General features: G+C 38.1%; 1 protein-coding gene across 7 annotated transcripts in view; it reads right to left on the bottom strand.

Annotated features, from left to right (window-relative positions):
* Positions 1-1,463: 1,463 nt before the first annotated feature.
* LOC112563480 (histone deacetylase 4-like) overlaps positions 1,464-15,065 on the bottom strand; it is a 71,964-nt gene continuing 58,362 nt past the window's right edge. For all 7 annotated transcript variants that reach the window (XM_025237363.1, XM_025237368.1, XM_025237371.1 and 4 more), the window contains 9 exons: positions 14,775-14,828; positions 14,463-14,518; positions 14,056-14,143; positions 13,475-13,692; positions 13,130-13,248; positions 12,773-12,906; positions 12,307-12,391; positions 11,840-11,975; positions 1,464-10,758 (listed from right to left, as the gene is read on the bottom strand). In XM_025237363.1, coding sequence (XP_025093148.1) covers positions 10,713-10,758; positions 11,840-11,975; positions 12,307-12,391; positions 12,773-12,906; positions 13,130-13,248; positions 13,475-13,692; positions 14,056-14,143; positions 14,463-14,518; positions 14,775-14,828 — 936 coding nt within the window. In that variant the 3' untranslated portion in view covers positions 1,464-10,712. The remainder of the gene's footprint in view (positions 10,759-11,839; positions 11,976-12,306; positions 12,392-12,772; positions 12,907-13,129; positions 13,249-13,474; positions 13,693-14,055; positions 14,144-14,462; positions 14,519-14,774; positions 14,829-15,065) is intronic.

Here is a 15,065-nt window from a genome sequence, read left to right as displayed (position 1 = left end):
GTGCCGTATGTGTCATTGTACAATGAGCTGTGTTCATTATTGTATGTCGAGGACATGTGTGGCCTATGACATATATTTCATGCTTACCATGTGACTACCCAACCCCAACACTTCCTCTCTTCCAAGCTAATAGGCCGTCAAATGTATGTATTTTTTGTAGAAGCAATATGCTTGATTGTGCATTTTTTCTTCTTCCTTTGTTATTCCCATGAATTGTCTGGCAGCACGTGCATAAATGTCGTCGTCACTGTCGTACAAAACAGCTGCCAAGCATCCGTGCACGACTCCTGCCCTTTCATGGAGGTGAAGGTGTGAAACTTTTGAATGACCTTGCTAACATCCGCCCTATTTATTGCAAATGTCTCTTGCTTACTCCATTGGCCCTGTGCCCGTACATGCCCGTGTTTACGAATAATATGGATGCTCATCAGTAAAAAAAAAAAAAGTAAAATATACGAACATTTCTGATGTGCACAGGTCGCAGGAAAGTTCTAACTGGGGCCCGGTGACACGCTTCTTGGATGACACCCGAACCCGATGGCTGCCATCAGGGTCTCGGCAGACGTACTACGGTTCTCCCGCGTGTCCATGTGCCCTGTATCCGGATGCTCACTTCGAAAAACAAAACAAAAACACAAAAACACCTCCAGGCTGTGCCCAGGCTTGATATGTGAGCTTCGCACGTGAGACCCAGGAATTCGTGTGAGACTTCACTTGTCCAGCGTCTCACGTGCAGGAAGGAGCGGGATCTTTGAACACACCACCCCAACCACTTTTTATTCTTACTGTGACAATTTTTTTAATATTTTGTAACGGCATAACCAAATTTAAAATGACTCAAAAATAGTTTTTAAGTGATTACGAAAACAATTGTCACTGTAATCAATGATTTTTTTAAAATGTACTATTTAAAAAAAATTACTTTCAAACAGTACTCAAAATCATAGAGTGTAGTATCTTTGTAAAGTATGAACTATTATTTAAATTTTCAAGCATGCTCATTTTGATATTTTTGAATATCTTGGAGACAAGTGTGGTCGAAAATTTCACTCACTCTCCCTCTTTCAAAAGGGGCTAAGACCCTACTAAAGAAAGAATTCAATCTCGCTCCAAGGTGCAGAGAAGTGGACAAGATATAGAGGAACTGACCAGGTATACGGACATTTACAGAAAACAAGCTGTACAGAAGAGATGGCGAATCTCGTATGGTTATTGGGTAAGGGTATTTTTCTTGTTAAACAAACCATTAGAGTACAGGTGGTCAGAACGTTCACCCCACAATGGCAGAATTACTGCTGAAAATGGCCGCAAAACGAACTGAAAGTCAGCTTGTTTATTGTTCACTCCAATGGAAGTAGATGTGTTGTGTCTGCTTTCCCCTCCCTCGTTCACGTCTCCCCTCCCACTACTCGACTCCGACTCACGCACACAGACGCGCGCTCGTACACACATACACCTTTAAAGGCATATGACAACAAAATTTTATTCACAGAAGTCTGAAATGACCAGCTTTATACAATGATGACATTACAATACACAAACGCAAAAGTACATCTTAAAGACTGACCAATCAAGTGAGAAACTCAGGGCACTAGGTAAAACTTGTTATTACTATACTGAACTCACAGAAGTCTCAACACCGCGTGACACGCAGTCACAACAAAATGGCAACGTAGATAAACAACATGTCAACAAAAGGCAAACAAGGATTTATGAGGGAGTCGGCGACAGGTCAGGGTCAGGGTAGGTGGGGCCCTGCTACTGCGACAGGTCAAGCTGTACAGTCCAGCAAATGACCCCCCGCCATTTAGCATCCTAAACCCCGCCTCAAATTAGCGTACACACAATTTATACATCACAAAATATTCCAAAAACAATACATGCTTAAAGGAACCAAAGCCTTAAAAGAACTTATAAACGTCTAAGGAGAAACAGACTGTAGCTTGTAAATGACGAAGGGTTTGAACGTTGGAGAAATAACATATCTAGCATTTGACAATGTGTTGCCGGTATTTTAGTCACAAAGACTGCAGCTCATGTAGACTACCTGAAGAACAACACAATACACTGGGTATCTGACGCCAAAGACAAATGATCATTAAAAAATAAACAGACCAACTATGGACTAGCCTGTTGGTATATCCATCTGGACATTCTGAAACACATGTAGGTTTGTTCTGTATGAGCAATCTATAAGCGCAGTTTTCGTACACACACCCACACACACACCCATTAACCACTTCATGCCAATGTTTGACTAATTATTAAAATCCAAACGTATGCGTAACATCTTTCACTGTTTATTTCTTAAGGGAAGCAAAATGTCTTTAAAATTCCCAAGTTTGTCAGCAAAGGTCTAACCGATCTTGAAATCCTGATGCCAAACACCTGTCTTAGAAAATCCCAGATTTGTTAACGGTTTATTTAGTACACAGGTAATCATTAACACGTTTGAACGTGTTCATCGAATGTCCATCGATTAATCAGATTTGTTAAAACATCCAACAAAAAGATTCACTCGATAACGAATATGAATGACTCATGTACATTGATCTGTGAATATTGCACCAATTCTGCATTTTCATGGAAAGTGCCAAGGGCAAAGTATCAGGTTTTTACACCTTAGAAAAACACACATGAACTGGGGATGACGTGGAGAGAACCGACTGTTACCGATAGTTTGGGGGGGAAGGGTTGTGCGTCTAGGAGACTGATTACTAAAATAGTTTAGAAAGAGAAATAAAGATGCATGACAAGAAAGTCTGCACGTGCCTGCAGTTAGCGATTAACATCTAGGAGAAACACCGTCGGCCGCAGCACCAACCCTGAGGTTTTGTGTAGGGTCACTAGTGTTGACCCTCATTCAACTAGTTCCTTTCTTACACATCGCTGCGCAGCCTCAGTTCTGCTGCAGACAGCTGAAGCAATCCACCCCAGGGAACCGAACGCTATGCCCAGGTTTGAGTTCGGGAGGAAGCAGACAGGTGTCTGCACACAGCTCTGGACCCTTCTCATCAGACGGTCAACAAAAAAAGTCGGTCGTTCTATCCGGCAGAACGGCGCTTAAGAACTGGCATGCATCCCCCAGCCTGGCTTTCAAAATGTTACCAGCAATACACTGGCCAGAGTCTACAGCATCCCTCTTTTTTTCTCTCTCAAGAACACAGCCTAGAAGAGGTCACGGTTAGCAGACTGACCCCTTGACCTCTCCGCCTCAGCAGTGACGACGAGCTCTATTACATCATTCTCTACGAGCGCGCAGACACACACACACAATATGTACACTAGTCCCGCCTTAATGCTAGTCAAGACACAGTAGCCTGGTCGCCACCTCAAGCTGCAGGTTCTTATTTTTCACATTTCACAACTGCATTGTAACATCTGTCTCCCTATTTCATTCACTCGGCTCGCTCTAAAGGTTTTACTCACGAGTGAAAAACACACTACAGGAGATAGTTGTGTTTTACGGACGCAGAGCATGCACAGACTGTTGTCAAAATGTTTCAAGGCAACAATATGCAGACCTTTCCTTCTTGCTTCCGCAACCCTCCCACTTCTTCTACATTTCTTAGAACAGTTCACACCTCAGTAATTAACGTCTCCTTCAAAAAGAAATATGGCCGATAATACACTGCTGTTAGGCGACTTAATTCCAAAATTTCCAAAAAAACCACTGCCAGAAATAATAATGAAGTAATAAAGATTTTTACAAAAATATTGATCTTCGAATAACCTATAATTTAATCCCCACCCATACAGCCTCGACACACTTAACCCGGTGCCTACACAAAATATTCAAAACCTAGTAAAGGGCAAAACAACAATTGTTCCCTAACACAAGCACGACAACGTGTTCAGCAATGTCAATCCTGTCTCCACGCTACCTCCATGTCTAATGTTGAAATCCAAATAGAAAGACACTGACATGTAGTGAAAGAACTGAAGGGAAGGTCATCCAGTCCCCGAGTCCTGCTCGGAATGACATTCTTTACAAAGATTGGGGGAGGGGGAGCAATCTCAAAGTTCACAACAGGTGCAACTGTATTAAACTTTTATATACTTAAAGCAATACCAATCAACCAACGACTTGGACCATGGCCACAGAAAACATGTGTATCAGTCCACATATAACAAGAAATATGTACAGTTTCTATTGGTGGGGATGGGGAGGGAAATCTCCAAAAACAACACCATCCCCCAGGAAAATGCAAGCCAGTCCATCATTCAAACTCCACATCTTGTCTTTGAAAGCACTCAACTCCTAGATGAATGTCACGATAGTGACATGCACATACACAATTTGCATTTGAAAAAAAATATATATACCATCTTTATGTAACAAATATTTGTGTTGTCTTGCGCCAACCATTTCTTGTGCAGTCTACATTTCCAAAATGTTTCATATAAAAAAAAAACTTACAATAACTTTAAAAAACTTATAAAAATGACCATTAAAATATTGATAATACTTGTAAATAATATTTTGCAAAATATTTCATGGAAAATAAAAATATAAAGCCACTATAAGTACTGTTTAATATAAAATGTGAACAATAAGATATGACAAATTTTAAACAGTTAAAAAAAGTATTTAAAATTCCATGGAAACTTCTATAAAATTTTCTAAAACGTGGTACCAGAAAGTGAAGGTTGCTTTCCATATTCAGCTAATTGAGAGCCCTTACCTTATAAGAACACAAGCATCAATTTGAAACAGGCTTCTATCATGAATGCATGCGCTGCCATTAGCTTCTTACTCATTTAAACTAGCTTTGTACGGCTAAACTGACCCCACTGGAAGGGGCAAGTCATGAACCAGTTGCTGTTTATAAGGCATTCTGATTAAACTTGAACGAGAGACAACTTTAAAAAGTACTTGTCTGACATCACTGCTTGACCCTGTTTACAGGATGTAATGATGTGAATATCCACCGCACATTCAGTTTTGCACACAAAAGGTCCTTAAAAAACAAGTCAAAGCAGACTGCAACTTTTCCTAAGTATCCCTTATTCACATACATTTATTATCACAAACATCATAGTAATCAGCTTCAACTTTTAAAAAATCTATCAGACATGATCATTATTGTGCTTTCTCTTATATTTTCATACCAAATTACCATTTACAGTTATTTGGTGAAGGGGGAGGGGAGTATCGAGAATATTTTAGTGTTAATTTTCTACATACCAGACAAAGGACTCTCCCTGCACCTATCCAAAGCATGCATTTGTGCTCAGTTACTACCTCAGAAATATGTTAACATTACCCATAAACTATTCTACATAGTTAAACAAATCTTAGTATGCAAGGTTCAACCAGAATTAAGAAAAGAGTGGTCCCATGAGGTCCAACAAATGTTGGCTATTTCTCTGATATATGATCAAACTCTTTATGAAGATGATTGTAAAACTTTTGTTGCCTATTTTGTGGCTGTAATTGCCCTTCTTAAAATTATCAAGCAAATGTATTTGGCACAAAATGTGTGCCTTGTCTTCTGCATCTGCAAATGAGTGCCTGTCAATAAAGATAATGTTCTATTTTGGATGACCAGGATCAGTTACTAAGCCACCAGCAGACAGCTTCTCCATCCAGAAGCAAAACAGCACCATGAGCACACACAAAACAACAGCTAAAACCCATCATCTTCTTGATGTTTGTCTCCAAATCACAAAAGTCAGTGGAATAATGATGACTGTCACTGCAAATGTACAGCAGCAAGTCTACTACTATCAGTGCACACTGGATAACTGTTAAGTATTTGAAACGTACAACTTGGTCAATGAAAAGTTTTACCAGATAGCAAAGTTAGTTTGAAATGACCAGATCAGTTCAATAAAGGATAAAATTTCCCGATGCTTGAGCAAATAATTCCATTCCATACCCTAAATTATCATGTTTTTAACTCTCAACAACCCACTTTAATAATGCGCCTTTTTTTAAAGGAAGAAAAGAAACAGAAATCACCAATGCACTTTTACAGTAAGCTAATGACAGCAGTAGCTTTAACAGCACTTTGTGCTTAGTTTCTCATAAATATGTCCATCCCTTGTCTGTTCTGATTAATCAAAATATGAAAAATCAACTTTTAGATTGATCCTTTACCTTCCAGAAACTGAAAAACAGCCTGATCCAAACACACCTGATTAAAAGGAAAATGCAATAATATAGGCCTAAGTAAAATGTTATGATCAGCTAGGACTGAAAGGTTCTTTATTCCTTCCTTGTTAAAACATAAGTGATCTCAAACGGTCGCCAAGATTCTGAAAATCTGTTGTAGCCACAGACGATATTTGCGTTTCAAACAAATTTTTAAAAACTGCTTTGTGATTTTCAATAAAATATACAAACTTCTACAAGCCTTGGCACTGTGACATCCTGGGCACATCAAGTCAACAAAAGAAGATAAAGGGCCTGCTTGACAACACAGAACATAATGTGAGCCACCTCTGGTACCTTCATGTCTGTCAATCTGTTTTTAACCTCCCTTGATCACACTCACTGCTCTCTCTGTGTACACACATCAGGCCATTTATATTCTGTAACTGCTTACCCCTAATCATATTACTGCTCAGTAGCAGTATCTCACACTCATAACCTCGTCACATGACTGCTAAATAGCAGTACCTCACATTCGAAATCTGCACATACTCTTCCTTTCTTTCTCCAAGAAGGATCTCTCTCATCCATGAAGGTGGAAGTCATTTTGCATACTTTTGTAGCCAACAAGCAGCCCCATCCCCCTAAAAACTGTTTAAAAAAAATCCTAAAAGACATGACAACACTGTGGGGAACAAAGGATGATAACACTATTCCAACATGAGACTGGCCATAGCAATCTGTGGCTCCAGGAAACTGGAGAAGTAATAAACATACAGAACATGGACAATGATAAACATCTAAGCAAAGATACCTATATCCTCTTTTATTTCTTAACCTAGAGACAAAGCTGGTGATTTTGCAAGAATACAAGATACAGATGTCACATAACTAATGATACATTCTTCAGATGTACATGCTTTGTAAAAGCAATGAGAGAACAAACTTTTACTCCATGAATATACATAAAAATAAAACAAACTGTTAAATTATTTGTAACTTTTTCTGGACTATCTCCTTAAGTTTAAATTTGCAGCCTAATTAACAATCTTGTTATCTGCAGTACATCTCAGAAAACTACAGCTGAGCTAGTGAAATAAGCACTCTTCATTAAACAGTTCCAAAGTCTTATTTCATTAATGCAAACTTCCCTATTACCTTCAACAAATAAAACTAAACTTCTAATGATATAAAATGCAAACATTTGGCTGCTACTCACAGACTTAAAGAAAACAAAAGTCATGAGCTGTTTATAAAATATATAAAAATGTAGCAACACAAAATGTCATCAACTGCTGTTATACTTCTTTCTGTGGAATTTTCAAGATATATGTTTTCATACATATTATTCAAATTACCTGCTCCCCACAAATACTTATGACTCAACACTTCCCATCATTAGGGTAGAAAGGTCTGAAAAATACCTCACCAAACATAAAAAAACCAACTAGGTTAAGTTTCCTTTAGAAGGCTCATGAAAATGTGAGATACATGGTGAGCAAAAGGTTATCAAAGTCAATGGTTCAACAGTATTTATGGTAAGAATAACCAGAAATGTGTAGTTTTGGAGGGCACTGCAATGGGCCATGCCCTCAAAGTGAGCCTTCATACACCACAAGGACTAGAAAATTGTCCAGTGCTGACTAAGCACTGCATCAGTGTTGACTTACATCAGCATTTTCACAGTGATTACCAGCAAACACACATCTATTTGAAAAAAGACCTTTAAATCAAAAGCTATAGACACAGAATTCACCACCCTTCAACTATATTGGGCGACAGAGCAGAACAAGCAACACTAAAGACACTGAGATATTCAGGAAAACATAACTGAGAAAGTAAGGAACTTTTAAGCAAACACAACTTACCAATGCCTGTCAGTAATATAAGGTATTTATGACAGCATAAATGCATCTGTATGTAAATAAAACAATCACCAAGCTTCAGCCAGCCATACACAACTTATGCAGTAAACAGAGACAGTAGTTTTGAGTTTCACATAAAAGGGCAGTCTGTACTTAGCACTTGCACCGAAGTACTAATATCACTAAGTAGATTTATGTCAGTGAACCAATCAAGGTCCTATCCACAAGCAAATGTGTCATGCTGAAATGCTGCATGGCAGTAATTACCAAGTCTACAGACAAGGTGAAACAATGACTGTCTACAGATAAAACAGAATGGAAACAGGAGAAAGACACAAGGGATGGCTTGGGGGGAGGGTAGGGGGAGAACTTTTTAAAAAAAATGACTATGCATATCACAACTTTCTTTTTTATAATTTTTTCTTTTTTTTTAAAAAAAAAAAGGAAACTACAAAGTTTGTCTTTTTAACACCTTTGCAGAACCTGACTAACAAGTGAGAACTACTCATTTGATCTTATTTTTAATTTTTCTTTTATCACATGTGAATCACAGATTTTGAAAGAGATTTCAAGCAGTTTGCATATGAATACTACTTCATAATATCTGAAGCAGGGATCATGTGACATTTGATTTATAAAACTTTGCTTGCCCATTTGGTCTTCCCAGTACTAAAAAATAATGGTTTCCCAAAGTCAACAAAGTCTCATAGTAGTCTCTCCCCTTTAAAAACAAATCCGCATCTGAACTTGATCATAATGCGAACAAAATTAACTTTCTCTCGAGTCTCACATGCTTCAAGATAGCAGCAGACACATGAGAAACATTTGGGGTTTTTCAGTCCAGCCAGAAACTCTTTGACAAAACTTACAAATGACATATCTGTACTGATAATACTTAACAAAGTGTCCCTGGAAACATGAACTCTATTCAGTGCTAAACAGGTACTGCAGCACTCTTAAATGTCCCAATCAAATGACATCATTTTCATACCAGCTCTGTGCCTATCGCCAGTTCAGGGTTTAGAGGGTGAGGATAAATGTTGGGTGCTTACATCAAAAAAAAATTTTTTTGGTTGACAGTTCGAAAAGGGTATATTTAACAAGTTAAAACAGCTAACAGTGGTATGTACTGTATATTTGCAACAACTTTAAATGTACACAGATTATATAAGTTTCAACAGGTGCATTTTGGTGTCCGGTAAATTAAACATAAAAAACCCAAACCACAAACTCACAGCCAGCCATTGCAGTCTTTAAGAAAACTTTGTCGTTCACACACAGACCAAACCAGAACAAAACTGTACAAAGAAATTATTTGAAGTGATCTTCCTTTTTGTCTATCCACTCATCCAAGCTAACAAGCCTTGTGCAGAACATGGGTGAAGAAAGTACGACACACCAAACAGACTGCAAAGAAGCATATGAATATACTTCGATATTAAATACATATGAATACCAATACCTGTTTCAAAAAATGCAAGACTCAACCCTGGTCTAAACAGGAGAAATTGTCATATTCATGCATGCACATTATTCCTTTCTTGCCATACCCTCCACTCCCCACTCCATTGCTCACTTACACACACAGTAGTAGTAAATATAAAACATGCTTAGTGAGGGAGATGCACGATGGCAAGGTGCCCAGATGTATTGCTCTGTAAAGATATAGACAACTTCCTTAAAATAAGTGTTGTTTTTGACAAATGGTGCCCAGTCTTCTTACTGAATATACAGAACATCATTATGTGTTGACACCACAAAGCTGACTTGGTCTCATCACAGGCAGTCAAGGTTTCATGGCTATACAGCTCACCTGACAAACTATCATCGCCCACGACAAAAACAGGTGCAAGCACACAAACGTCCAAAAACAGTGAATGAAATGCTGCAGCTAGGTAGAAGGACAAGGCGCTTGAACAATATGGGTCACTCAAATGACAGACACACAACAAACATCACCCAACCTCAGTTGGTCTGCGACACTGGTTCACACACCAGGGAACCAAACCAAAGCAAACACACATAACAGACTCACCAATGAAAATGGCACCGGTATATTTAGTGAAAAACATGACCGATGGTGCCTTGTTTGGCAACAAGCACACATCAAGCAGCGAACACCAAAAGAAGAGAATCATGTTTATTATGTGGCAGTGACATGACAAGAACCATCTGCAACACAATTTTGAGCTTTTGCTCTTCGCTCTTCTTTGAGTCTTCCTTTCCAATTCCAGGAAGAAAAACTTCAGTCCACATCTTGAAACTGAGGTGAAAGGTATGCCTTTGCCAAATAAGGCATTAGTCATGCTGACAACAGCATATTTGAAGGCATTCCTTCACAGACTTGCAAACAAGGAACAATACTACAGATTCTGTGTGCCTTGCAGAAATTAAAAGTAATATGAACACAGTGATATAGAAAATTCCAGAAGACTAAACAGTTACAAACTGTAAAAATGTCCAGGAGTCTTTTATTTTCAAATGAGTTACATTCCATGTAACTACCACAATTGTGGGTGACATCTTGAAAACCAAATTCAATAACCACTGCCTGAAGACAACATCAAACACTGTGCTAAGTACTGTTAATTTCAGCGTGTCCTGGGAGACCTTTTTTTCTCAAATCCATTAGCATCCACAAAAATGCTAGTGTAGAGGTTCACCCCACACAGAAGGCTGCTGTGCTGCCTATGCTGAACCTCCACCTTTTACTCTTCAAATGCTTTTCTCTGGTTCTGTCTTATGTCTGGTTATGTCCCTTCATCCATAGGTTCTGACTCTTGGCCCACAGTACCACTGCACAAAGCAGAACGTTGTAAACTTTAAAAAAAAGTACAGTTTATTAGAAATCAAGGCTACAAAGAAATGCAGCAGCAAATTATGTGTGAAGTCTCAAATTGTAAAGTAAAATAAGACTTTTTGGCATGGCTAAATAATTCTTCTGGAATAGACTTAATTATAGCTTATGGATTTGTATTTTAGCTCATTTACTTCTACCCATGCCAGTCCAACTCCTCAGTGGTTGAGTTTTGAGTTCCAACATAACCCAGACATCTGAACATGACACAAACTGCACATTCTTTGACACATATCTTTGACTGTCAGCATTTTTTGAAGGCATAGAAATCTTTATCAACTACTACATCCATCCAGTCCCCTTGACAACCAGTGCAGCTCAACAGAGGTCAATATAAACACAGTTTTGTTTAAATAATCTTATCACATGATAATCTAGCCTGCATCATCAACACATTCAATGACATTAGCCTATAATCAGGTTATAAGTTTTACTGCTTATTTTTTTAGTACAAAATATAGCAATGCATTAATTTAATTCATCTGTCAAATTACTGTCGTTTAATCTTGCATACATCATAATCAGGCTAAATTCAAACATCTGTTTATAAATGCAAGCAATCTGTGCCAGCATATCTAAAACTATGTCAATAAAGACAACATATTATTAACATGGAAGTAACTATAAAGTCATTACATTTATGAAACATTTAGAAGTTTATTTCATACTGTCAAAATTATAGTTACGTTATGCAACCAAATTAAAACTTTTTGTTTTATGCAGCAGACAAATGTGCTCAGAATATTCAGTGCTCCATTTGTATCAGTTTTTCCAAGCACATTAGCTAGATCATTGCCTATGGCACAGCATACTTCCCCCTGTTGAATGACTCTTTAGACTGCTGGGGAAGGAAAAGCAGTGAGAGACAGATGAGCATTACACTCACAAAAAGCTGGCCCAGAGAAAAGTACAGTCTCCATCACCTCGGTCCCCAACAACTGGATGGTTAAGGGACTATGATTTCTTTAAAATTTTGCTATTAAAGCAAGTACTAGTTTAATTTAAAAAAAAAGGTAGTACCTTCGTTTGGCTGTGACCATAGAGAGAGAGGCAAGTGCAGTGACTGTGTCGGCTTCCACAGAATCCAGTTTCTGAGCTTCCATGAGAGTCTGGTTGATTGTGTTTAGATACCGCTTTACACAAGGCCAATGGCGATCTGCCCAGACAAACAAGAGAGGCATGAGAATAATCAGAACAAAAATTCCACAGACACTGTTTGATGCCTGAAATACATATCTCAATTTTCTCTCTCTTTTTTTTTTTTTGGGGTGGGGCGGGGGGTTCCAATTAACACACATTAAGCACTACATAGTAAGTTAGATCTATATGTATGTGATTTTAATTTTACTAAATTGATAATAATGGCAGCCAAACAAGCAAGGAAATACAATGAACATCATGTGAGATAAAGATTATCCATCAAGTCATAACATTAACATGCTTTGCCAGAAAAAAAATGCCAATCCTGTTTTGAAAACTGTACGCACACTGAATTCTGATGGAAGTTTCCAAGGTCTCCATAGCAGGTTTGCAGATGGGTCGTGTCAATTCCTCCTCAGAAATAGGCAGCAGCTATAACAATTATGCATGCTTTCTTAAAACATGGATTGCTCCAATGACCTGACCAACAAACCATTACATGACAATACGAAATTGATTTTTTTTTTCGCAAGCTCCAAAGCCCCAGTTACTCATAATAGGCAGCAGAATACTCTCCCTACACCAAAAAGATAAAAAGATAATTCTTCACTATTTGGCTCCCTTCTTTTCATATTTCCTTCACACGCTAAATAAGCTTTTACATATTCCTTGCAGCTGGTCATGTGTTACTAGACCTCAACCATAAGAAAGACTGGATTGGAAATTTACATCTATAGTGGCCTAATCATCTAAAAACCTTTATTAATTTTGTCTTTTAGAATTAAAATCTATAAGCCTATATACATTCATTACCTCCTCTCCAAGAAGAGCCCGTACACATGCCTCTGAGGCATCACAGATACTGGAAATGTCATAGCCACCTTCAAGTGCAAGAACCACCTTACCACCAGCCAGAGACATGAGCTCCCGTGTCATGTGACCAAAGCCTAATGCAAGACAAATGACATTCCAGTGTACTAAAAATAACAGTACATTTCTAATTCAAATGTGCACAAAGATGTATTAAAACAAAACTGTAAATACTTTTCATATGACTTATCAATAGTGACTGAGGACCCACCCAAAAAAAATCTAAAAAATGGCAATTAAGACAAAGTAAAACTTCAGACAGCTTATAAATTAAGAAAAAAAAGTATGTATATAACTTACATGCTGCAGACACCTCATAACCTCCCAAGGCAGTAGGATGACCCTTAGCAGCATCAAATCCAGCAGACACAAGAACACATTCTGGTCCAAATTCTCGAGCTATAGGCATTACAATTGTTCTGTCGAAAAGCAGCAATAGCAACATTTATTGACAGCAAAACATGTAACAACAACACAAGCTAATGCTGCTGGATACCAAACACATTTAGTTAACTACTCAACACACTTTACCATGGAATTGATGCTAACAACATAAACCAGCTGTACTCAATCTACTTGCAATTCTAATAGTATCAAAGGACCCTGATGTTAAAAAAACAGACGACAACTGTGAAAAAGACTGACCTAAATGCTGTGAGATACTCGGCATCACCCATAGGAGGGTTTAGGCCACCTCCAAAAGCAATGTTGACATTGTACCCTTGACCTGAATCAGCTCCACATTCACCTGGTGCCCCAGTTCCAGGAAAGAAATTGCCATTATCATGACGATGAATCGATATATACAAAACATGGGGATCCTCATAAAACATCTGCTGTGTTCCATTCCCATGATGAACATCCTGCAATGAAACCAGTGCAATTGTTGTTGTGAAAGCTATGACATCAGTACTAAGAAATTAGAAGCAGCAGTGGCTGAGGGTGCTTGTGTGAGAGGAGAAGAGAAAGGGCAAAGATTTGAGAGTGAAAATGTGGTGTACATGTTCCAAATGCACAAGAAAAGGCTTTCAACACTAATGGCCAGTCAGCACAGACAGGTGTAAAAGAAGGAAAAAAGTGAGATAAAGAAAAATAATGATCAATTAGAAACAGCTCTTGCACAGAGCATTTTAGTATTCAAGGTCTCCTTTGCAAGGTAAGTCAGCACCTGGCTAAAACAGTAGAAACACTCAAACACACTTCTCACAAACTATGCAGGTTCTCACCCAATCAACAACGAGAATCTTATTCAGCTTCATTTTCTCACGCAGCTGCTTGGCAGCGATTGCGATGGAGTTGAAATAGCAGAAGCCCCTGCAACAATCAACAGACATTAAGTACAAGGGTTTGAAAATAATGGCTATGCGTGGCTGTGGTAATGAATCATAAAGCAGAGGGAAAGAGTGCAGAATCTTTAGATGTCACTCACTCAGCCTTTTATTCAACACTCCACAACACTACCACCAACATAAATGATCTACTTTTCTTCCCATGTTGCACACACTTCTAATTCCTTGTTTTCTGCTCTAAACATAGAATCAGTCCTGTTTAAGGTCATTTCAAAAAACACAGACCACAGAACTAAAGAACTTTATGGATCCCATCCCAACCCGACTAGAGGAAGCAAACTTACATTGCCTGATCTTTCTCAGCATGGTGTCCCGGCGGCCGTACAATTGCCATCCCATTCTAAGGTAAAAAAAAGAGAAAAAAAAGGTGAAATGAGGGTATTTTAAAATCCATGTAAAACAGAGATTGCTTCTCATCAATCATAGATTTTAACTCTTAAAAATATATTAAAATATATGAATCAATAATTAAATTTTTTGAACGCTTTCTTAAAAGTATGATTTTCCACGAATACAAACCTCCAATTATAAGTATGAAAAAATACACACACAGAGAATAGACAAATTCTGCCCTGTCAAAAATCAAATCATTATACCTTTAAGTCACCAGACGCCACTCGGCATGCAAGCTCAACTACACATCCTGCTGCCTGGTGGAGAAAACAAACAAATCTATCAATCCACCATCAAACCTAATGCCTTTTACTTTAAAAACAAAAGTGATCCTTATATATTGGCCTTCCAAAAATGTTTAAGGATCTGAGAATTTCTTTTCACTAAAAAAAGTCTGATTATTTCAATCAATACAAAGACACACTAGATTAATTTAACTGTCTTGATCCTAAATTACACAGTTAATTTAACCTCCCCACAAATAACTTGATAAA

This window comes from Pomacea canaliculata, linkage group LG5 (assembly GCF_003073045.1).
Source record: "Pomacea canaliculata isolate SZHN2017 linkage group LG5, ASM307304v1, whole genome shotgun sequence".
Lineage (NCBI taxonomy): Eukaryota > Metazoa > Mollusca > Gastropoda > Architaenioglossa > Ampullariidae > Pomacea > Pomacea canaliculata.
Note: the sequence above shows the minus strand (reverse complement) of the source record. Positions and strands in the feature narration are given on the sequence as shown.